At 40.5% G+C, this 24,661-nt stretch overlaps 2 protein-coding genes across 2 annotated transcripts in view; one reads left to right on the top strand and one right to left on the bottom strand.

The window, feature by feature from the left end:
- Positions 1-1,396: 1,396 nt before the first annotated feature.
- Positions 1,397-18,247, bottom strand: pnp6 (purine nucleoside phosphorylase 6). The gene is made up of 6 exons (XM_033635698.2): positions 18,060-18,247; positions 10,780-10,949; positions 10,586-10,689; positions 6,547-6,722; positions 6,267-6,457; positions 1,397-4,467 (listed from the first exon to the last, which is right to left on the bottom strand). The coding sequence occupies exons 1-6, from the start codon at positions 18,098-18,100 to the stop codon at positions 4,271-4,273; spliced, it is 879 nt and encodes a 292-aa protein (XP_033491589.1). The 5' UTR covers positions 18,101-18,247; the 3' UTR covers positions 1,397-4,270.
- Positions 18,248-21,166: 2,919 nt separating this feature from the next.
- hydin (HYDIN axonemal central pair apparatus protein) overlaps positions 21,167-24,661 on the top strand; it is a 122,018-nt gene continuing 118,523 nt past the window's right edge. Inside the window, exons 1-3 of the mRNA XM_078168198.1 lie at positions 21,167-21,265; positions 21,705-21,796; positions 24,111-24,236. Coding sequence (XP_078024324.1) covers positions 21,728-21,796; positions 24,111-24,236 — 195 coding nt within the window. The 5' untranslated portion in view covers positions 21,167-21,265; positions 21,705-21,727. The remainder of the gene's footprint in view (positions 21,266-21,704; positions 21,797-24,110; positions 24,237-24,661) is intronic.

The raw sequence follows: 24,661 nt of genomic DNA, 5'->3' as shown, positions 1-24,661 counted from the left end.
TGCATGGTAGGTATGGAGCTAGTGCAAAGAGGCAGTTAGCCTAGCTTAGCATAAAGACTGAATGCAGGGGGTGCAGCTGGCTTTGGCTTTGCTCTCTCCAAAGTTCCAAAATATGCTAATTAACACGTGAAAAGCTCACCAATTTATATGATCCATCTTGTTTCTTTAATCCAACCTCAAACACAACACTTATCTATATGCCCAGCACTGGCAGTGTGCTGTGCATTCTGTATTTTCAGTGCTATAAATCAAGGTTACCCCAGTTGAAGCTAAAGCACTGAGGGCAAATAATTAAGATGATCTGGACAAACCAAGTTGGCACCATCATGCATACAGATGCATTGTTGAACTTGACCTGTCACGTCTCCTCAGAGGTGGGGCAGTAATTTTCCAGATCCACTCTGCATGCTGGAACAGCACAGTGCTGACATGCTGCTGGCAGCCGACTCCTTTTGGAGGCGGCGTGTGAAAGTCAGCAGAGACATTCCCTCAGCGACGCTATTTCTTACGCTTGTAAAAGTCACATTCACTAACAGTAGCGTTGCTGTCTCATAGACTGTGTGAGCTCAGGTACATGACAGTGCATAAGAACAGCTTGTGTGTGTGCAAGAGTGTATAAGAGTGTAAACTCAGCAGAGCTGTCCTGTTCTATTTCCTCAGCTTCTCTTTTCACCCTATAATAATCAATAGTGGGCTCTGGGCTCTGTTGGCACTGCGACAATAGATAGATCAACATTACATTACAGATGAAGCCTGTCGCCAGCCTGCAGGGACTGCCGACTCAAACACACTTCATTCTCCTCTCTTACTCTCTTTAGTCACTCCTATCGTCTGTCTTTATCTGTGTGTCTGGTCTACCACTTCCCTCCATTCAAAGCAGAGAGCCTGATATTTGCATCCTACATGCATATCTTTGTAGACATCTCACTTTTAGCTTGGAGTTGTGAGGCAGCTGTGTGTACGTGTGCAAATACAATCCAGCCCAGTAAAGGTGTTGTGTTGTCGGGCTGCCTGGTTCATTTGTATTAATATTTCAGCACCACAGTGGGTTGTATGTAGATGAATTATGTAACAGAAAGGAGCACGGCACGAAACAGCCATTTCCACTTCATCTCAATCTCACAGCGTCTTCATCTGTTTGAGGTGTGTTTAAAGTTAAGGATTGAGGGAGTGAAGCCGAGGATATACAAAGAGTGGATGCTTTGCTGAGATGCGTGTGTTTTATCTCATTGCTTTTCACAGATATCGCCCTGTTCACCGATCATCATTATTGCTGGTAGAAACTCTTTTTCTCCTTGAAAACAGCCACACTGATTGATTCTGGGGACATAACCCCTCAGTGCACACTCACACACACTTACACTCATCCATGACAGAAAACACCAGCACCCCAATGTCATCTGCAAGTTTTTATTTGACAGCAGCAACATTTGGTATGAAAAGAAATAATTATAAATCAAAACAGACATAGTAGATTTATCCTTTTGGTGAATTTGTTTCTAACCTGAGACCTGGATATAGTAAATATGAGTCAACTGAGCATAGTATATATAGTTACTATTTAGTCTAGGATATACAAAGGTGCGGAAGACTTCACAAACCAGACATTAGGAGACTAACAAAGAAGCAAAATGCAAAATTTGGAGTTGTGCCCATACAGGAAAGTAGTGAGAGTGATCGTGCTTGTTTAAAATGAATCAACTGAATGTAAATTTCCCTGTTTATTGTGTATGGAGCAGATCCAGATTTTACATTTCAATGATGGCAGGCTTCACTCTGAGTGGAATTCCCCTTTAAGACTTCCATTAGCATCTTGATGTAAAGCCTGATACAAATGGCCTAAGAGGTGGACTGCTGATCTAGGGTTTCTCGGGCCTTTGCAGCTTTAATGAATGAGATGGTCAAGGGGACCTGGCAGCAGGTTCCAGATTGAAAACTGCAGGCCGAGGTATTATAGCTCTCCCTGATATTACAGTGCTGTGGTCTCTTGTTGTACAAATAAAATGCATCCAAATGCAATCCACCCCAGAAAAAAACCTTCATACATCCCTACTGCTTCACCAAATTAGCCTTTGATTCAAGGCATTTCTTTCAGATTACATTGTGCTTATATTGTGGACAGGCTTCTCAGACACTGATTCAGCTAAAACTTCACTGCCTTCTTCAGTGGATACCCAATAAGGCTTTGGATTGACATGTCATTTCCATTTCATCATATTTTTTCATCAATAAATACATTAGATAATTAAAATAAGTGATTTGTCTATTTAAAAAATAAACTCTGATTTCACAGTGGAGTGTAAATATACTCACTTTGATTTATAGCTTAAATAAGTATTTATTGTACATCATTATTAACAAGCAATCACACATAAAGGAATGTAGATGCCAGCTACTCCCAGTGATCCTTTTTGATTACAAGAGTTATTCTATATGTTCTCTATTTAGCAGCTACTATAATGTAGATTCACTTCTAAGACACTGCTGGAGAAGGAACTGGCTGTGTCCTCTATCCCTGCACCAACATGTCAAGGCCAACGCATAAGTGCACAGTGTCGTCTGAAATATCTTCGAATACATCTTAAAGGGACAGTTCACCCCCAAATCAAAAATACATACATTACCTCTGACCTGTAGTGCTATTTATCAGTCAAGATTGTTTTGGTGTGAGCTGCTGAGTGTTGGAGGTATCGACCATAGAGACGTCTGCCATCTCTTCAATATCATGTGTCTAGATGGAACTCGGCTTGTGGTGCTCAGAGTGGCAAAAAAATACACTTTAAGCATTGCAAGCAAAGTGCCATCTTGTTCCAACAATGTAGACTGATAAATAGCACCACAGGTAAGAGGGAAATATGTATTTTTGATGCTGAGGTGAACTGTCCCTTTAAGCTAGCAGCTACGCATTCATAGGTGGTGGGTGCATACATTGCTCTTGCTAAAGGCAAAGAAGACATACAGCATGTATTCATATAACAAATGTAAGTATAAATGCTGGAGGGTATCACTCTAGGAGTCATTAGTAATGAACAGTCGTGTCTTACATTGAAGATTTTGTTTAGACACACTCAAATATACAGTACAAGTTCAGCCATCAGAGAGGTCCCAGTCATGTTGTATACTGCCACTCCAGCCTTAACAGGTAGTACTGTAAAGGGAAATCCCAAACAACCCTGCAGCACCAATGCAGGATAAAAATACATACCAGAGGGGGTTGTACAATAGCCACAGCTGTATTCCTGTTACATTTATTGATCCATGATCTGGGATATACGAGAACATGGTCATTTTTAAATAAGGGAATGTTATACTGTAATCGTAAGCAGTCACCACAATAATCTGGATTTGAATTTAAACACACAACAAAAGTCAATATATCAACTACGGATTGGATAGACGCCCAACAAACTACTTTCACAACATTTCTTCAGTCTGGTTTTCAAGTCTCATGATTCAAGCACGACACTTGTTGTTACAGAGCAACTTTACTTGAAAATTATGTTTTGTTTTATTTTCTCCAGTGGTTTAACTTTGCTGCGTTGATGTAAAGTTTGCTCAAGGGTGTGTTGGTACACCATGACATCACTGCTGGGTGTGGTTACAGGTGTATTCTTCTGACCAAACAAACAACAGGCGACAGGGATGCATGACGCTTGTCGTGAAATGTATCTGAAATTCTCAAAAAGCAAGGTAGTGAAACACTTGATCCTGCTGTTCAGAATCCTCTGCTAATTAACATTAGATGATTGGACTGTGCTAAACCAAAAACTGTCAAAAAAATTAAATAAAATCTAAGCCAGTCATTGCCTTCTATTAAAACTTTTACATTAGGCCAATTGTTGCTTTTCCAGTTTATAGATTTTACACCTCTGAAGAACAAATTTAGCTAGTGGTCAGATATATATAAAGTCGGCATGAATGTGATTCATGGAGACTGGATCCAGGGTTGTGAAAGTTTTGCTGTGATAGCACTGAATTGCAAACTAGACAATGTTGTCATAAATCATCAATGCTGCAGTCTATCACAAGTACCATATTGACAACATGTTTTTCTTTAATCTGCCCTCCACCTTAAAACCTTATCACTCACTCCACCTGATAACCACGACAGCCAATACAATACCCAAGTAAATAATAACTCATCCATACCTGACCAGTTCACCATCTGCACCTACATTTTTTTACCTTTGTTCAAAGCTATGATTAGTCACCGGTGACTTCATTGTGAGGCTGGATGTTTTTTTTTGTCAGCAGATTTCAGATGAAGGTACTAGATCTTAGTGATGAGTTGGCTGACGAGCTTCTGGAGGTCCTGGGTTCTGCGCTCAGTGGTCTTCAGCACCTCCTCATGGTTTGCCTTCTCACTGCTCTCATAATCTGTCACGACCTTGTTGGTGATGAGGGACAGACCCAAGACACGCAGGCCGCAGTGACGAGCCACCACCACCTCTGGCACTGTGCTCATACCTGGACAGAGGGAAGAAAGTATTTTTTTCAGGTGCACTGATTAATCATGAGTGTAACAATAATAATACTACTAATCATAAGAGGAGGAGCCGTAGGGCTGCTCCCTGAAAGTAGAGGATTGGAATCATCATTTGGGGGCCCCCTCAGTCAACTCAGATTTCATTTAGAAGTCAAGCAGTTGTTTTTTGTGTTTGTTTTTTTTGTCAGTCAGTGCGCAGTGTACTTCTGGGGAAATGTTGTAGCTGCAGAGTCAGCATTCCTCACTTTCACACTGCTCTCCGGAGTAAAATCATTACACTACGTCAAGTCAGCTTGGTGAAGATGTCTCGCAACGGGTACAGGCAGCTGCGGACACGGACCAAGGGAGAGTCTGAGTGAGACGTATGCAGCTGTGAGATGAAGAGAGGCTTTGCACGGTCAGGTTTTAAGATAACATTATCTTCTGCCTTCTGCTTAGAGGTGCTCACAGCAACTTAATACTATACAGTCTCTGCTTTTTCTAACATCTAGAGTCGGCAAAAAAATGTTGCACATTTCTGATCTTAGCATTGTTAGCATGCATTAGCTCAGAGCACTAACTTGGCTTGTTTTCTATGTAACGTGGATGTAGCTGTCCCCCTGAACGTCTCGCTGAACTCGGTTAAAAAATCTGACAGTCCAATAAAGTTGCTTAATAAATATGTAGGAGAAAAGGGAAAAATAGTCAAATATTCATATTGAACAGCCAAATCCCATTTGACTAACAAGATAAAAGGGACAATCCTGTGATTTAGTATTGTACTTTCACAAAATTGGGACTCTAAAAGAGGCATATACTCTTCACATGTGTAGGTTTATCTGCCTGCAAAATACAAACACAGATAAATAAATAACAAAACATAATTTGTATTTTAACCCCACCTTTGAAAAAAGAGAAAAGTAAGCCATAAATGAGTAGTGGAAATAAAACAGGAGGTTTAAACATTGGAAAACAGACACAGAGACAGTTGGACTGTTTGCATTGGGCCATACAAAGGCTGTGTAAATAATTGGGAAGACAGCCAAATAACAGTGTCTATGGCAAAAAATATGAGAGAGATAATAATAAATAAGGCCATAATAGCTCATTGGGTCATGTTGGTATCCAGTCATAGCTAAGGGTTATGGTCCATGAGGGGGAAAACGGTCCTTTCCTACACAACAACTCTGTAGCATGGTAGCAAATGCTTTGTTTTACCCAGCGGCATAAAAAGATGTGACGCTTTGTGGGTGTTCTCACAAATACCAACTGGATCTATTGCAGACTTAAAAAAAGAAAAAAAAAAAAGAATGGAGGTTACAAATGCAACGGGAGGGGGTCCAGATGAGATAAAAGTTGCTTTGTGGTGTCTATGAAACAAATTGAGAAAGCAGTTGACACACTTCTGAAAAGACCTCTTAGGGTGAGGTGCCAGCTTTCATGACATAAAAATATAAACGCAACACCAGCCAAGCTTTATCCTGCACTGCCAAACACATCTGCTGAAAGGTTACTGAGGATAAATAAAGTGGAATTTTTTAATGCTGAAGCCATAACTACCCACACCTATAGCCTATTTGTTGACATTTCGGCAACGCTGCTTCTATTCCAGGGGAAATTCGACTGCAAAAATCTCAAATGCTATTTCTATCTATATCAGAGTGCATTATCTGTTCTTATTTGAATAATGAATTCATATTGATTGAAATATCCCTAGTAAGCTGTTGTAAATGCACTGTTGAGAGACTGTCCTACAACACATCAGTATCCTTTTAAGTGAGCACGAGAGAGCTGTACTAACCCACAGCATCAGCCCCCAGCATCTGCAGGGCTCTGCACTCTGCAATGGTCTCATATGTCGGTCCAGCCAGCATGCAGTACACCCCTTCCTGCATGAAGCTGCCGCAGTTTTGCTCCTCTGCTGTTTGCTTGGCCAGAGTCCTCAGCTCACGGTCATACGCATCCGACATGCAAGGGAAGCGCACTCCAAACCTGGAGACGTGAAATGAATGAATGTGACACAGCAAAAAGACAGATGTATGTTTCACTTTCATAGTCCTGCCCTGGTGTTGGTGCTATACCTTTCATCATTGTGCCCACAAAGCGGGTTCTGCCCTGCAAAGCCAGGCATGTTAATATGATCCTTGATGAGCATGATGTCTCCCACATCGTAGCTGTCATTGAGCCCTCCTGCGGCGTTTGTCACAATCAGAGCTTCCACACCCAGCAAATAGAAGACTCGCACCGGGTACGTCACCTGGAGGGACAGACATGCTCTGCTTTAGGGACAGATACTGTTGTTCTTTTATTGTTTTGATGCATATCAGATTACAAAGGGGAGTTACAAGACGGGGGTCACCTGGGAACAACGGAAGAGAAAACGCATCACTTGAGAAGCCAATATTTTAAAAAGGGACGGCGTCTGCACATACTGATGTCAGTAGACTCGAGGGGTTTTATGACTATGGGTTCTTGTTGAACTGTGCATGTCTGAAACAGTTGTGGTTCTGTACTAACCTTTATATGGCAGCCGATGGCCCATAAATGACTGTTGTTACTTCTCACTGCAGTCACATTTGGAAATTGCTTTTTCTATTTCACATTTCTCTGAAGCTTAAATTGCCTGTTAAAGTGTTTTGCTAGTTAGTGTAGAAATATTTTCATGTATCCCAGTTTCTTGATAAGGTCAGAGCTGTCATTTTGAAACACTGGTCTGTTTGATATGAGTTTTGCACATTATCACAGGGAAATGTGCTCTAAGTTGACTTGTGGCTGCATATGTAAAAGCAGGACTGTCTGTAGTTACACTGTAGCATGGAGACGTTAATAAAAGGTTAACTGCATCAAATTATTTGCCAAAAGGCTCTTGGGTGGCACTATGTGCTTGTGTTAAGCTAGTTTTCAGTCGTTAATGATTCTTTATGTCACCTGACAAGAAGGGGGAAAAAGTCACACTGAAACAGACAGAACTTAAATGAGGACAGGATTAAGAGCGAGAGAGATTAAGAGGTGCTGGTTTGGTGCTTTGAGCTTAATGCTAATGCTAACATGCTTACAATGACAATGCTAGCATGTTCATGTTCAGCATTTAGATGCCTCTGTTTAGCATTTGCATTTTGGTGTAATGTTTACTATGTAAACCATCTTAGTTTAGTGTGCTAGCATGCTAACACTTGCTAATTAGCATTAACCACAATGTACAGCTGAAGCTGATGGCTTTGTCTTCACTTAGGCTATACAGGTATTTGGCCATAGAGCAAAGTATTGGATAAGTGAAACTACAATTCCCATCTCACTGAGACACCATTAAATTTAATATATGACAGTGGTTCCAAACTGGTCCAGCCCTGGGGTCCAGATTTCCCCTTAGTCATAATTTCAAGGTCCACACAGTTTAATATATTCAGTGTCTTACTTGAGATTGGTCATGTCGTTGAGCTAGTTTGCTGTGTCTGTCAAGTAACTGTCTGTAAATCACTATCTCCACAGCAGGAGACAGCACTTAAATGTAAATAATAAATTAAAGCTTTGTTCTGGAACTTTACTGTACTTAATAATGAAGTTTGTTTTTTGCAAGTCACTTGTGGTCCATTCAGAATGTACCCACGACCCACTTTTGGACTGCGACCAACCAGTTAGGAGCCACTGCTATATGATTAATCAAACGGTATCTATGTCTCTATCTCTGTTCCTCAGTGATGGCATTGGGTAATGGCCAGAAAAAAATGTTTTTGCAGTACATTATGATGTCACAGTGGTGTTGACCTTTGACCTTTTGGATATTAAATGTCATCACTTCCTCATTATATCCTGTTAGACATTTGTGTGAAATCTGTCGGAAATTCGTCACATGAAAATCTGTTTTGTGAGGTCACAGTGAACACCAAATTCTGATCAGTTCATCTTTGAGTCCAAGTGGGCATTTGTGCCAAATGTGAAGAAATTCCTTCCATGCGTTCCTAAGATATCACATTCACGAGAATGGCACAGACAACCCGAAAACATAATGTCTCTGGCACAGAGGCACAAAAACGACTGTCAGCCTGAAATTGCTATACACAGAGCAACGCTGCTGGTGTGGCTAATAAAAACTAATTTTAATCTCAACCAATTTTCTGTTTAGTTTGCCAAGAATGTATCTATGTAATACTGTGGTGAAAATGTACCTCAGTTGGCTTGGGTGGAATCAAATTTTTTTTTTTTTAGTTCTGCTCAGTTCATGGTGATTCAGCTTGAGGTGTTTCATACATTATATCACTGTCTAAAGTCCCAACAAGGTACAGAAGGGCCATAATGCATCTGGCTTTCTATTGCTGCATGTATGAAACTGAATTTTATGATCCAGTGGGCTTATATGGATCATTTTATGTGGGGATGGCACATCACAGCTGGTAATAAAATAAATAAAACCAGGATACGGTGTCTCCACAGGTCAAAGGCCGCTCCCACGTTGACAATACGACACACCGAGTGGTTTCTCACTGTCATCACAATTCTGCAGCTGATCATTCATCACACACAGTAAATTGTTAGCCAAAGTTGGGAGCTTTACTGTGGCCTGTCTGTCATATTCAAAGTTTACACAACTTGATATTATAAAATTATAAAATCATGATCGAGGATGAGATAAAGATTAAGCGTCTCTTAGAGCAGTTTTCTCTGATAGAGATGTAAAAATATATGAAATGAAGTCTGGTCTGAAGTGTTGGATTTAAAGCTGTTACATTTACAAAACAAAAATAATACATTTTAAAGGCAGTTGGATATAAATGCTAGATGCAAATACTGCATCTACAATTATTACTAGGCCAATGCTATAATTGGAACTTAAAAAGATCTTGCACAAAATGAATGCTGTTTCTTGCAGAGTCACCCTCCGCGACTAGAACAACAGAGTCAGTGTTTGAAAGTTTAAAGATTAGGCCTCCGTACACTCACGCTGTAAATGTTTTTCTCAAAGTGACTGACAAAGTCAGAGTTTAAACTGCCAGCTTTAGTTCAGTTACCCTGTATAGTATATCATTCACATCAGCAAGGTTTCAAAATGTCGAAGCAAGTTGGCTCATGACAGAAACTGAGACAGAAAGTTGCTCACAAAGCAAGTCACAATACAACAAATAATTATGTCTGCATCTCTGCACCAAACAGCATTGACATGGATATTATTCAAATTTCATTTGAATTCATTAATTATTTAAGTAATTCCAGCATATACCAAAGTAGACAAGTCCAAAACGTAACTCTAAGATCAACACATTACAATGTTTTTAAACATGCTGGCAGCATGGATGGCAATAGTGGTTGGTCCACCACTTTGGTCTGCACTGAAATATCTCAATAACTATTAACTGGATTGACAATAGATGTGCTGACTTTTCCTTGGTACAGCAGGGCAGAATTGTCAGTGATCCTGTGAAATATCTCAATATATACTGGATTGGCAAAAACATTATACAAACTGGGATGTCATGGGAACTACTATGGGTACCAAATCAATGCCAAAGTTCTGAAAACATAACAATTCTTGCCTTTCTCCAGTACCGTAGGTACCGGGATAGCATTAATTGTGGGGCAGCATGCCTACAAGTGTTCTAGTCTGCTGTTAAATGCGAAAGGAAGAAAAAGAACCTCTACTAGCACTCAAGAAAAACACCTGGAAGATGGCGACAAGTGCAGTTGCAGCAGAAAAGTGTTTTTCCTGAGGTGTGCCTATCTTTTAATTCTTTGCAATGGGAGCACTTCATATTTACACTCTGCTACAAACACCAGTAGTGTAGAGGTCTCTGCGTCTATTCTGGACGGAGCTCTGCAGGTTTGGTGTTATTCTCTGGTTGCCAAGGCTTGAATAATAATCAGTGTTGGTTAAAATGCTGTGCTCGACACTGTCAATTTTTGGTTTTGTCTCTTACCTATTATTATTGTTATAATTATTATTTTTACTGTGGTAGACAGATGATGACTCACACAACTTTGGTGATTCCCTGACTTTTCCTCCAGCACAACCATAGGGCTCACATTTGTAACTCTGAGTGTGGCTTTGGAACTTTACTTTAGAATAAATCACTAATTTTTTAAAGTACCATAAGCAGTTTTTCATTTTCTTTATATACTTAAGCTTACCGTGTGTATGTTGTAGCCCTCATAGAAGTGGAATCTCCCCTTCATGCAGACACACTGACGGCCCTGCAGCTTCCCGAACACCAGCTGACCAGCATGGCCTGACACTGCACAGCACAGTATGACCAGCTCATGTTCAGTTTCCATCCACTTATAATAAGTTGTAGATAAAAAGCAATTTGTCACAGACAACTTACCAGTGCTGGTGGGAAAATGTGGAATATCCTTGTAGGGAACCACAGTCTTGTCAGTTAACAGGTCAGCTAGACCGCCCAGGCCTGAACCACAGATGATGGCTACTTTAGGACGCTGCTCTGTGTGGGCCAGCAGCCAGTCTGCTGTCTCTTTGTACTCTTCATAACTGTATCTGAAAATCATGGAAATAATTCTGATTAATTTGAAATATTACTAAACCACAGCTCTGAGAGAGAAAAGTTAGCTGCATGTCTGTGTTATTGCAGCAAGTTCCATCATCATAATGGTCACAGAGGAATAAACACCATAAACACTCATCAACATCAGTCTCATGTTTAGAATTAAGAGTAATCACTATGGAGGCCATCAATGTGCTACAAACAGATGCAACACAAGCAAATGAACATATTCACCAACTTGTCAACACATGCGCAGCATTTACAAAACAGCTTCACCAACTTCACGACACACAAAAACATCAGTTTGACGACACACGAAAACGTCAACTCGACGACGCACGATAACAACCATTGGACCACACACACGCAACATTTAGAAAACATCTCCACCGACTTGACAAACGAGAACATGAATTTAACAATACATGCGCGGCATTTTAAAGCGCTGCAAGAGGCTCACAACACAGCGGAAACTGTTTCCAGGGGACACTAAAAAGTGATGCGCACGGCACGCCGTCGTTGCCATGGATATATGGTCGTTGCTAGCTTGCGAAAGTATTGAAGTCGGCTATCTGTCACCTAAAATGTAAGTATTTTTATGTCTTATTTTAAGATTATGATCGCATGATGGAGATATGATTGTAACTCTGCTCTTAACCTAGCGTTAGCCTGTTGCTAAGTTTTAGACTGTTAGAGAGCGGAGATAAATGTTAGTAGTTAATTTAAGGACCACCAGCTGTGGTTACCTAATCAATAACTGGTGAACAAAGGTCCAATTTGTAGGAGTAGAGCCATTTATTAGCAGAAATAATATGTTTTCATCAGTATATAATCACCTGAAACTAAGAATTGTTGTTTGTGGACTCCTAAAGCCATGAGTTTGGCTTGGCTGTTGCCATTACTGACCATATTTGGGAGAGAGGCTGGCACTGTGGAGGAGCGAGGGATGGACTGAGAAGCCAAGGACACTTTCAGCAGAGCAAAGTGATTTCATTTTGTTAGTTGTGTCAGCAAAACCTGCTGGTAGTTGAACTTGCTTGTCCCCTATTTCAGGTTCTACTAGTAACTACTGAGGTTATAGCCAACTGACATAACGTTAGCCTGTCTCATAATTAACCGTGTATATTTTGTGAGATTGTTTGATATTTAGTGTACCAGCCAAATTACTAGTCAAGGATGCTGATTTGATTGGAAATGCCTTGAGGTATTACATCATACAAAGTCTGAAACAGTCTGTAATTCTGGTTATAAATCTGGTTGTAAAGCTATAACCTTGTTAATGTCCCCTCTGTGCCTCGAGCTTTGTTATTAAAACACAATGACACTTCAGGCTGCAGCCTTTACCAGACCAATCTGCAGCAGGAGAGAGCCTGATGATTTTGAGCCCATTTTAGAGCTGCCATCTAAGATGACAGCTACATTAGGCTACCCTTGGGTGTTCAATCTTCCCACATTTTCCCCTTGTTTCCTTACTCGGTTCAAGCTCAAAAAGGAGCTGGGAAATCTTTCATTGCAGTAGGTATGTTGGTACCTGGGACAGGGTGAAGTCAAAGTGATGAACATGAATAATGCTCCAACTGGCTATCTGAGTGGTGACTTTATTAAAACTTTATCAAAGCAGAAGTGTATTTCTGTAGTCTCTAAAATCTGTGGGAGAATTATCAAAACACCCGACAGGTAATCAATTCATTCTAAAGCACTGACAATGACACTATTGTTGTATGGCTGCATTACTGGCCTGTCAGTTGCAGAGGTTGCCTTTCACATGATTCTTCAGGTGGTAATGGCAGTTTTACACACAAATGTACAACCACACTCACACCCAGGCAGACATGCAGTTGGCTGCTGTAAATAACTTCTGCCATCATGTTGATGTGTGATGATTCATACACAGATTCACTGTCGGTGCCAGGAAAAGGTGGGGAATGAAAGAGAGCAATTCAGGTCATTTAACCTGACAACTGAACAACCTGTTTTTGTAATCAGTGATTTATAAACCCCAAGAAATTGAAACGAGGAGATGTCAGCAGGGGTCCAATGTGTAGCCATAGCCATAAAAATCTCTTGTGTAACAAAAACAAGATGACAATTCATGTGTCTGTAATTCTGCTGTAATTTATGTTAGATATGATCGTCACTGAAATGTTCTTATCAACAAGGCAGATGGTAAAGAAAATTTTTGTTGTAGATGTGTCCTACTGCTAAATTTACTAATAGACAACTAGACTGAATACACTAACAGCTAATAACAAAGAAAAGTGTTTAAACAATTGATAAAATGACAATGGCTAAACCTCTGATATATGCTCCTTTCATTAAAGATCTGGTGTGTAGGATTTAATGCTATATGGCAGTAAGGGTTGCAGATTACAACCAAATGAGATTTCTCCCATGCGCCTAAAGTGTCGGAGAACTATGGAGGCCAACATGAAAACACAAATGGCCTTATAGAGCCAGTGTTTGGTTTGTCTGTCCTGGGCCACTGTAGAGCAAAATGGTGACTCGGTGGAAGAGGACTCACTCTGTATGTAGATCATGGATGTATAAAGAGAACTGAATACAGTGTTGGAGGTGGGCCCCATTTATTCCTATGAAAGTTGCTCAGTTGCGCATGAAGCCAAAAAAGTTTGACTTTTCAGATGTAAAATTACTCAGATCTTCTGCATCATTGGGCCTATAGTGCAAGTGCACTGACACAAGCCCTTTGCTAACTTGAATGGGGATAAAATGATTTGATCTTGCACCTCTTCCAGAATTTAAAAGGTTATTGGACCGAAAGGATCCAATCCTGATGGTGAAAGGAGTCATTTCACAGGAATTATGACGCTCAGAAAGGTTTTGCACAATGTCTGTGGGGAAAAGCCCTTTAGGCCCAGTAGCATGACACAGTGGTCCAATCCAATGTTTGGCCACTAAAAAATGTCACTTCAAAGCCCGACGCACTTCCAGGGGACCTGATGTAGATATAAACAGCTCATTTTAAGGTAACAAAAAGACAATGAGTTTGCATCTTGTTGGTCAAATAATTCCTCTGCTGTTAAAACAATTTACACATAACTAATACGAAGTGCTGATGCTAACTTTTTAGCTAGCTATTCTTTTTGTCCACCACTGTGGTAGCATTTTATTTTGTTTGACTAAAACAGATTGTTCTTGTACTCTTAGCACCATAATTCTACAAATAAATACTTAAATACCCCGTTGTTAACTAACAGCCCCAATGCCCCTTAACTGCAAATTACTGAAGCTAAGTTCATCCTTTTACACCTGTGGATCATAAGACGACTGTGTGAATTTAATTTATTTAAAACCTTCTAACTTTGACCAAAGTTACCCTTTAAATACATTAATAATAATTTTTCACCAAAACGTGTCAAATTAGGGCGGCACAGTGGTGAAGTGGTTATTGCCGCCTCTGTGCAGAGTTTACATGTTGTTTCCCCTTGTCAGCGTGGGTTTTCTCTGGGTACTCCAGCTTCCTCCCTGATACATGCAGTTTGGGGTAAGTTAACTGGTGACTCTAAATTGTCCGTAGGTGTGAATGTGAGTGTGAATGGTTGTCTGTCTCTAAAGCCCCTTTTACACTGCCAGATTTTCCGCGAATGTTGGGCCATTTTGCTGGCAAGCTGCGAGCGTTTAGACACACAGAGCCGGATTGGCGAATTGATCTGAGGTGTCCAATTTTCTGCCTCATAGGGTAGTCATATTGGCGGAACCCTTTTAGTTTAAACAGACCGAGGCGGCCTTCTGCAACGGGAGGAGCTGTTGATGACGCCGCACGTGCGAGCCACTGGTGGTGGATAAACAGGAAACAGCTGATAGCAGGAATTAGCGAGCAGCTAGTAGCAAGAGGGAAACGCAAACCTGACAGACACTGTAAAGATAAGCAACTGGGGAGACAAGGAATTGTGCGCCCTCCTTGCCCTCACAAACAAAGAGGCCATTAACCGTCAGATGACAGGAATGGTGAGGAACGGGCCGACTTACGAGAGAATCAGGACTGACTAGTCGCAACTTCCCTCCCACGTCACTGGTTACGTGACTCGCTGAGCTACACGTTGTGTTACTTGCTCACGCCCCTCATTGCCCCAAAAAAGGCGCATTCTGTACAGTCCCTGACAAAAGTCTTGTCGCTTATCCAAGTTGTAGGAACAACAAATAATAACTTGTAGTTGATCAATTGGAATCAGAAATGGCTTATATGAAAGGCAAAGGCCTCTAGATTATGCTTATTATACCAAAATAAAGTTGTACAATCATTCACTGAATTTTATCATTTAATTAGGACAGAAAGGTCAGATCTTGCTTGGACAAAAGTCTTGTCGCATACAAAAATAATGTACTGTAGAAATGATACTTTATTTTGAATACACAAACATGCTCCAATAACATCAGAACATAAAGTCATGGTGCCTTGGGAAAAAGAATTAATATCGTGTATGACTCCCATGAGCTTGGAGGACTGCATCCATACGTCTCGGCAATGACTCAAATAACTTATTGATGAAGTCATCTGGAATGGCAAAGAAAGCAGTCTTGCAGGACTCCCAGAGTACATCAAGATTCTTTGGTTTCATCTTCCAAGCCTCCTCCTTCATCTTACCCCAGATATGCTCAATAATGTTCATGTCTGGTGATTGGGCTGGCCAATCCTGGAGCACCTTGACCTTCTTCACTTTCAGGAACTTTGATGTGGAGGCTGAAGTATGAGAAGGAGCACCATCCTGCTGAAGAATTTGCCCTCTCTTGTGGTTTGGAATGTAATGGGCAGCGAGAACCTCTTGATACTTCAGGCTGTTGATGTTGCCATCCACTCTGCAGGTCTCTCGCACACCCCCATACTGGATGTAACCCCAAACCATGATTTTTCCTCCACCAAACTTGACTGTTTTCTGGGTGAATCTTGGGTCCATGCGGGTTCCAACAGGTCTTCTGCAGTATTTGCGGCGATTGGGATGCAGTTCAATGGATGATTCATCAGAAAAATCAACCTTCTGCCACTTTTCCACTGTCCATCCTTTCTGCACGCTGTGGGCCTTGGCAAATGCAGCACGATTCTTTTGTTGTCTTCTGTTTAATGCTGGTTTGTGAGCAGTAATTCGGCCATGGAGACCATTGCGTGAGAGAATTCAACAAACTGTTCTGGTAGATACAGGGGTTTCTGGTGACCAGTTCTGATGTAGCTCTGCTGCAGTTGAAAAAGGGCTGGCCCTGGACTGCCGAAGCAACAAATGGTCCTCTCTAACAGTTGTGTTACGGGGTCTGCCTGACCTGGGCTTGTCATGAACGTCACCAGTTTCTTCAAATCTTTTTTTTATCCTCTCCACTTGACGTTTGGATACACTGAAGATGTCTGCCACCTCAGCAGCAGACTTGGTCTTCAGACTGTTGATGATCAGCACTTTGGTCTGTGGTTGAATCTTTGGCATGTTGTCAGCGGTCAGGTTGCACTTCACATGAAGGTCTGGTGTGCTGGGGTTCTTTTTATACACACCTGGGAATGTGTTAATTACAGTATTTGTCACAGGTGGAGCTCTAATCTGTGATTGGTTGAATCGTTTAAAGACATGACAAGACTTTTGTCCAAGCAAGATCTGACCTTTCTGTCCTAATTAAATGATAAAACTCAATGAATGATACACAACTTTATTTTGGTATAATAAGCATAATCTAGAGGCCTTTGCCTTTCATATAAGCTATTTCTGATCCCAATTGATCAACTACAAGTCAGGTTATTATTTGTTGTTCCTACAACTAGGATAAGTGACAAGACTTTTGTCAGGGACTGTATAAACAAAAGTAGGTAGGCGGCATTTTGCCACACTCCCCGATTTTGTTTTTATACTGCCAATGCTGAAAAAAGACTGATTGGGCTTTCCTGCAAATTTGCACAATTCCTATCTAAAAACAACTTATGTGTCAGCCCTATGATAGTCTCGCGACCTGTCCAGGGTGTACCCTGCCTCTCGCCCCATGTCAGCTGGGATAGGCTCCAGCCCCCCTGGAGGAGGGGGAGGAGGATAAGCGGTTACGGACAATGAGTGAATGTCAAATTAGTCATTGCAACTAATGAAACTAACTTGAGATGTTTTTTTCCACTGTTATTTAAAGATTTTGTTCTTGCACTTAAAACTATTTGACTCAGTGAGTTGAAGCGAAACTTCCAAATATGTCATACCTTTAAACCAATAGGTATCATTTTAGAATTATATTTGGGCTATTTCGTATATTTAATGAGTAGAATACTATTTTAATTACCAAAAGCAACTTTAATGTCTTTTGTACTTTTATTTTTGTGCGTTTTTATTCTTCAGATGCTTTTTCTTTTTGTACTAGTGCCTATTTATTAATTTGTGGATTTTTAAAAATATCTCTGTTTTATTGCTTCCTTTTTTCTTTTTCTAACAAAAACAAAAAAAACAAACAGTCAAGTCATATTTAATGATCAGGCAGGTAGCACATGCCTTTGAAAGCACAGTAGGCCTATGTATTATGTAATAGCAGAGTAAGAAATTAAACTCAGAGCAGGAAGTGAGCTCGTGGGCTCTCCAGGACCGGCAAGCTGCGCGCGGAGCTGTCCGTGGTACTGCCGGAACTTTGTGTTCCAGGCACGAGAGCACAGAGAGGCTGTGTGTTTTACATATTTGGAAGACTCAACACGTCCAACCAGTTCGGCCAGCCTGAGCGGATGTTAAACTCCGAGGCTGTCAGTGAACTAGGAACACGGACACACACATTACAAATGAAATAAAAATGATTTGTTCATGTAGAGAGATAACAGACTTTATAATTACGACATAGCCCACATACCACCTGGGACACACGATTACGTCAGAGTGACAGGTGTCATCCTGGAGGGAAAGCCCCCATATGCTACTAATCCTCAGAATGAAGCGTTCATGTCACTGTATTGGCTTCTCTACACAATTCTCAAACAGCACAATCCAAAACAAGATGATTATTGTACACTTTACTGATTACAAAATCGTTATGCTGTAAACAACACTGGATACCTCTTAATATGATTAGACTACAGGGTAGCCTTGACAACAGTGAGGCTCATTTCACTCCGGTCCACCAACATCCAGCCTTATCGGTCTTACCTGCACAGACCGGAGGAGGAGGAGGAGGATGCCGCTTCCATATCTGATGATGAGCGTTACCAATCTACTGATTAGATGCTGTTTGTGTCGTGTTTGACAGACGCTTCCCGTGCTGAGTTGACGATAATGTAGCAGCTGATTGAGACTCTGCTGCTGCGGACGGAGTGGCGGAGGTCATGGCGCGTGCCAACGTCACTGCGTACGGGGCGAAGGGGCGGGACCTAAGTTGAATGCCGGTCCCTCTGAAGAAGACCGTAAATCCTATTTTCTACTAGGCTGGGCAGCTCACTGATCCGTTCACTGACAGAGACGGGGCTGGGAACAGAGGGAGAAACAATGAGAGAGCAACAGAGGGAAAGACCAACACAAAGATGAGGGAAACGATAAGATGAGCAACTAATAAATGCTACAAGTCACAGAGTTTGGTTAAACACCTCAGAACCTGCAAACTGCTTAATATGTTTGAACTGAAACATGTTGTAGCCTGCAAGTAGTTTCCCTCCCTCACTTTCTCCCTCACACACAGACACAGACACACACACACAGGCTGCATAACAATTCAAAGTGCTGACTCATGGGTTAGAACGAAAAGAATGAAAGTGAGAGGAAACACAAAAAGTGAGTACCAACAGCTGTTGTCAAGAGAACTATAAACCAATATGGTATAATGAAACATCAACAAAACTCTGCACTGTATGCTCTGTAGTGCAAACTATCATTCCATGTTAACACTTTATGGCTTTATGATTTAAAACACTGTCAAGTGAATGAAAATATCCAAGGCTGTAGGACACTGAGATTATATGTCCTCCATATTTCTTTCTTGGAATTTCAGGATTCAGTGGAAGAGTTTAAAAAAAATCAATAAGCATAATTAACTGTGTTTCTAGCAATGTGGAGAAGGCTTTGGAATTGCATTTGACTTTCATGTGAGGTTCACATGTCATTACAATTTCATTTACTGACATTAAGCAGTGGGACAAAATATACAAATATAACTGTATATTGTCAGTCACTGACAATATACTGCAATAGATACATAAACAAATACATTCCTAGATGGCAGCCCGTGGGAAAAATATTAATCAGTGATGATCTAGGTTAAAGATTAGTGACCTCTGTAAGATATCAGTCCAAATAAAACTGCCATGAACACAGTTAGTCAAGAGGGATAAATAAGTGGATTTGTAAAGTTGTAGACTCAATTAGGAATTCCTGCGCTGTCATCATGCTCACTGGGCTTTCAAATCCCCTTTGTAGTCTCACTTGTCCTTATAATGACCCTCTTGAACACACACACACACACACACACACACAGAGTGCAATTCATGTTGGTTATGTGTGAGTGAGTGAGTGAGTGAGTGAGTGAGTGAGTGAGTGAGTGAGAGTCGGAGTGGGAAACGTTCATAAGGTTGTTTGATAAAAATAAGATGGGACATATAATTTAATATGATAATGTTTCTCTTTATTATTTTAATTGTGGTCTAATATTTATTACTTCCTCAGTTGTGTCCATAGATTATCCATCTCACTAATTGTTGGATTTTTCATAGTCTGCAATGAACCACATCTCGATATCAGTGAAAAAGGCCAAGACAAGCTGCTTGAACTTGACTTAAGGTCAAGTTGTCTGTAACAAATTCCATTTAACAAGTGTTAAAATTGTACTTGAAATAAAACAACCAAAACAACAACAACAACAACAACAAAAACAACATCAACCCATCAACAACAACAACAACAACATAAAAAAAAGTTAAAATTATACTTAAAATATTCACTGAAACACTGATTGTGAGGTAGGTACTTGAACATTACTTGATTACTTGTTTTTTATACTTCTGCCAGAGGTAGTGTTGAAGTTACTATTTACTTTACCACATTTATTTTAACTCTTTATCTCACAGATTAAAATTTTACATAGGCTACAAAATGTTATTATCTTTTAAAATATAATACACTTTTAGGCTATAGATACATTACAGGACAGTGGGCTATGAGCAACTGAAACCAGCTCAGCATCAACTTGTGATCGGGTATTTTTACATTCTGGTAATCCTATTTAAAGGCTACTCAATTAAAACACCTATTTTTCGATCATAGAGTTTGGCTGATTCAGCTTTGAACTCACAAGAACCAGGTCAGTTAGTTGAGACTGTAATGTAATTTATTGTTTTAAGCGGCTGTTCAGTACTTATGAGGGGGGAAGGGGTGGTGCAAAAAGGGGGAGGCATGTCAAACATTTTTTAAGCACTGGGGATGGACTTAGGTTTTTTATTTTGGCTTAGTTGATAGGCATTCAAATTAAAATGGTTGTATTTTGTTTTATTTTACTGCAGATTTTCAAGGAAACATGCCCTCCAAACCTGCCTGGGTTTGCAAGAATGGCCAAAATTAAACCATTTATCACAGTCAGAAACTGTAAAAACAGAAATTATTGTTGGATTTTCATATTTTCAATTGTCCTCGGACACATCATATGCAGTGGAACTGTGTCAGAAAAAAATAGTGATACTATTTTATCAAAATCACTTTATTCGTCATTTTATTTAAAAATGTGGCCTAAAATAAACCATTTACACTAATAAAGCAGCATGCATGACAAGGGTGAAAAACCAAGGCTTTTTTTTAACTCCAGGATTTTGTCTTCAACTGTGAACTTTAAACTTTCAAACTTCAAAGGGTAAGTTTTTAAAAATCTAATAACTAATTTATGGTGGAGGGAGAGTCATGCATTTGTGAACAGGGTGAGAGGCTCAAGGAAAATATTTGTAGCTTTAGGGAGGTTGAAAAAAAAGTCACAACCCAGCCACCCCACTCCTCTGATAAGTAAAGAAGAGTCCCTCACCTAAAGAAATTGGATTATTTTGAGAGACGATGCCAGATTGAGGGAGTTCTTTCTTTTCAACGTTTCAGAGTCGCCTTTGTCTCATGATGACTCCTCAGAAAACGGCATTAGTTTCGATTTTCCTCAAAACGTTCCCCTTTTTAATAGACGTGTTGTATGAGACAATGCACCACTTTGCAGCAAGTTTGTGTTACAGCCGCAAGCCAATCATAGAACAGATTACTGGGAGGTCGTTGAGTGTGTTGCCAGGGCGACAAACCACAACGAAGTTGTGAAGCCGCTGTTTATTCACCCAAAGGAGTGGTAGATTAATACTTAATTATTTTTTGTCAGTGCAACGAGACAACATGTTTAACTGGTAAGTTTATTGTGACGGTAAGTGACGGAAGAGAAGCGTTAAACAGGATAAGTTAGAAAACATGTAACAGCCTAATGTAACGTGACAGCGAGTCAACGGGTTGACTGAGGACCTAAGCAATGTAATGCGAAGTAGGCTTTTTTCTAACTTTGGTCAGGATGAGCTAACAGTTAAGCCCATATATAATTGTAATTATACGTAATTAACTTCGCGGACAACTTTTTCAGTTTGAAGTAAGCTTAAAGCAAATTTCCTCTAAAAGTATCGAAGAGGCTTTGAGGACGATAACTTCTAGTTACCTAGTTAACGTTACTGTTAGCATATATAGCCTAGCTAACGTTACATTAGCATGACATCAAGAAAAAGCAACGTCTTTTTTAAAACTGCTTTCCCTTCTCTTCTCTTCTCTTCTCTTTCTTGCCTCTTTTCTTTTTTGCAGGTGAATGTGTGCTTCAAAACAAAATGACAGCCATTCAGTTTCCCCCAAGAACGAAGTGGTTAAAGAGCGAGATGCCTCTCAAGCCAAAAAGGGTGAGGATACCCTGTCATGACATCTTGTAGCTTCACACAGAATTAGAAGTATCCAGATAAAATGAATCAGATCTTGAAACCATTTTTTTCTCATGAATTATCAGGGGGCCCAATTTCCTGTAACCCACGTTTTGGACATGGTCCCATTCTGTTAAAGAAGCTGCTTCAAATGAGAGATTGTCCTAATAATTACCTTGGCTTCTTATAGGCAACAAAAATCAATATGTGACTGCAGTGCTTTGTTGCAGTGACCTCAGCTCAGCAATTTTAGGCCTCTGCTCTCTACTTAGCTGCTTGTCTCTGTAACGTTACCTGGAGTAGGTGACAAGAGTAGGAGGTACTTTTACTTTACTGAGGCCCAGACTTTTTATAGGGCAAAATATGATCCACATAAAAGTGATTATTTGTCCTTACAGTTGGTTATACTTATTTCAAGTTTGGTGATAACTTATTTTTAATCCTCTAACAAACCCTGGTTTCCTCATTGTCTGGGCAATAATAAAACCGAAGCCAGTGCATACACTTATTAATAATTTGACAATAGCATTTTCTAATATCTAAATATTTCTTAGTTGCTTTAGTAGTTTAAGCCTTCTGTATTCCTCTATATCTGATGGTAAGTGTGATAAACACAAATATAGTTGGACAATAATATGCCCTTCCATCCATCCATTTTCATCAGCTTATGCAGGGCTGGGTTGTGGGGGCAGCAGGCTGAGAAAGTACTCATGCCGTCCCTTTCCCCAGCAATGCTTTCCGGCTCTTCCTGGGGGATCCCGAGGTGTCCCCAGGCCAGATTAAATATATAATCCCACCAGCGTGTTCTGGATCTACCCCGGGGCCTCCTACCAGTTGGACATGCCCAGAAAACCTCCAAAGGGAGGCGCCCAAGAGGCATCCTGATCAGATACCTGAACCACCTCAATTGGCCCTATTGGATGCAAAGGAGCAGCGGCTCTACTCATAGCTCCCTCTGGATGTCGGAGCTACTGCCCCTATCTCTAAAGCTGAGCCCAACCACACTACGAAGGAAACTCATTTCGGCCACTTGTATCCACAATCTCATTGTTTTGGTCACTATCCAAAGCTCATGACCGTAGGTGAAGGTTGGGACATAGATGGATTGGATAAATAAAAGGTTTGCCTTCTGGCTAGGGCTGCCACGATTAGTCGACTAATCAATGACTAATCAACTATTAAAATAATCGGTGACTATTATAGTAGTCGACTAATCGGTTTGAGTCATTTTTCATAGAAAAGTACTATAAAAGTACCCCAAAATACTCTTACTGCAGCTTCTTACGTTCAGATATTGGCAGCTTTACACACTCTCCCGTGACAGTGAACTAAAAGCCTTTGGCGTGAGTATGAAACAAGACATTAGATGATGTAATTTTGGGGTTTGGGCGAAACAGACCGACATTTTTCAACATTTTAACACATTTTTCGATGAAATGATTAGTCGACTAATCAAAGAAATAATCGACAGATTAGTCGACAATGAAAATAATCGTTAGTGGCAGCCCTACTTCTGGCTCAGCTCCCTCTTCACCACAACAGTCCGGTGCAGCGCCCACATCACTGCTGATACCACCCCAAACCGCCTATCCATCAGAATAGATGGAGACGGACAATTAAATGTATCAATGGTAAATAAAGCAGTGGAATAATTATATCCCACAGCACAATATTCAATGCTCTGTGGGCTATTATGCCTGCATCTCTTCATGCCAACACCACATGATTACTATTTAGGAGAAGTCATCATTTAAAGAGAAGCCTCTTGCCTTTTAAAGAGCAACTTTGTTGTCACTAAATAATACAGTGTTGTGTGTTATGGATACACACCTAACTGGCAGCTATTGAATATTGTATATACAGTAACCCCCTCTGCTAAATTATTCATTTAGATTTTAAGCTAAAATCCATCTGACCTAACCTTGAAATAGGCTAAGTGCAGTTAGATGTTTCTTTACGTCTGATGCTCTGATAAAGAGGTGCCAGAGGATTGTGTGGAGAGGATATTAACCACAAAATGCTGCAGGTTGTCCTCACTGAAGAAGAGACTACAGACACTCTCTAAGCACATGAAATCAGTTCATGGAAATGTTCTTAATGCAGGCCTCTGTGCATATGTGTCATAGCTGACAGCCTTAATGAGACAGTCTACAGCTCTTGTGCTCATTGTCTTTTTCCCATTTTCTCCTTTAGTGATAACAGTCTTCTTTGATGTGGTGCCTCATCACTGCTAAATTAAGAGACAGGAAACAGGCTATCAGTTAGCTTAATAGCCTGAACTGCTGTGTGTTTGCAGGTGACTCCATCTGTTTACACCCAAGAAATGTTGCAGTCTACAGAGGAACGCCTGGCTAACACCAACGAGATGCACCAGCCCCGCATCCTGGAACTGCTTGACATGAGCAAGACTACGCATCACAAAGTAACTGCCAGTCAATGTTGTGACATGTCCATAGCTAAAAGCTAAAAAAACAACCAGAAAAAAAGATAATCGCAGATGGTAGCAGTGATAGTGAAAGGTTACAATAGGCATAGATAACTAGGATGATGAAACTGGTTAAACATGTCATTGTTTTATTTGAGGTTGAAACAAAAACTATGGACTGTTCCAATTCCACCAGCAACAAACTTGAGAATGACAACGGCCTACTTCAAAAGATAAAAGTTGGACAGGAGTTTGCCATTATCACTGCCATCTGCAGAGAGGCCTCAGCTGCTGACTTTGATCTTCATGAGAATGAAACCCTGGGGAGTCCACTGTAACATTTAAGACTCAAAAATACATTGAAACCTACATTTGATTTAGACAACCTGTCTCCTCACTTCAAAAGACTTTCAGACCACAAG

Source organism: Epinephelus lanceolatus, chromosome 5 (assembly GCF_041903045.1).
Source record: "Epinephelus lanceolatus isolate andai-2023 chromosome 5, ASM4190304v1, whole genome shotgun sequence".
NCBI lineage: Eukaryota > Metazoa > Chordata > Actinopteri > Perciformes > Serranidae > Epinephelus > Epinephelus lanceolatus.
This window is presented reverse-complemented; position numbering and strand designations above follow the sequence as displayed.

Excerpts from the sequence above, each read along its gene's own strand:
- pnp6 (XM_033635698.2), bottom strand. The coding sequence starts at position 18,100 with ATGGAAGCGGCATCCTCCTCCTCCTCCTCCGGTCTGTGCAG. Across the intron at positions 10,950-18,059 it reads TCCTCCTCCGGTCTGTGCAG|ATACAGTTATGAAGAGTACA; the intron begins GTAAGACCGATA and ends CATGATTTTCAG. Across the intron at positions 6,723-10,585 it reads AGGGCTACAACATACACACG|GTGACGTACCCGGTGCGAGT; the intron begins GTAAGCTTAAGT and ends CTGTCCCTCCAG.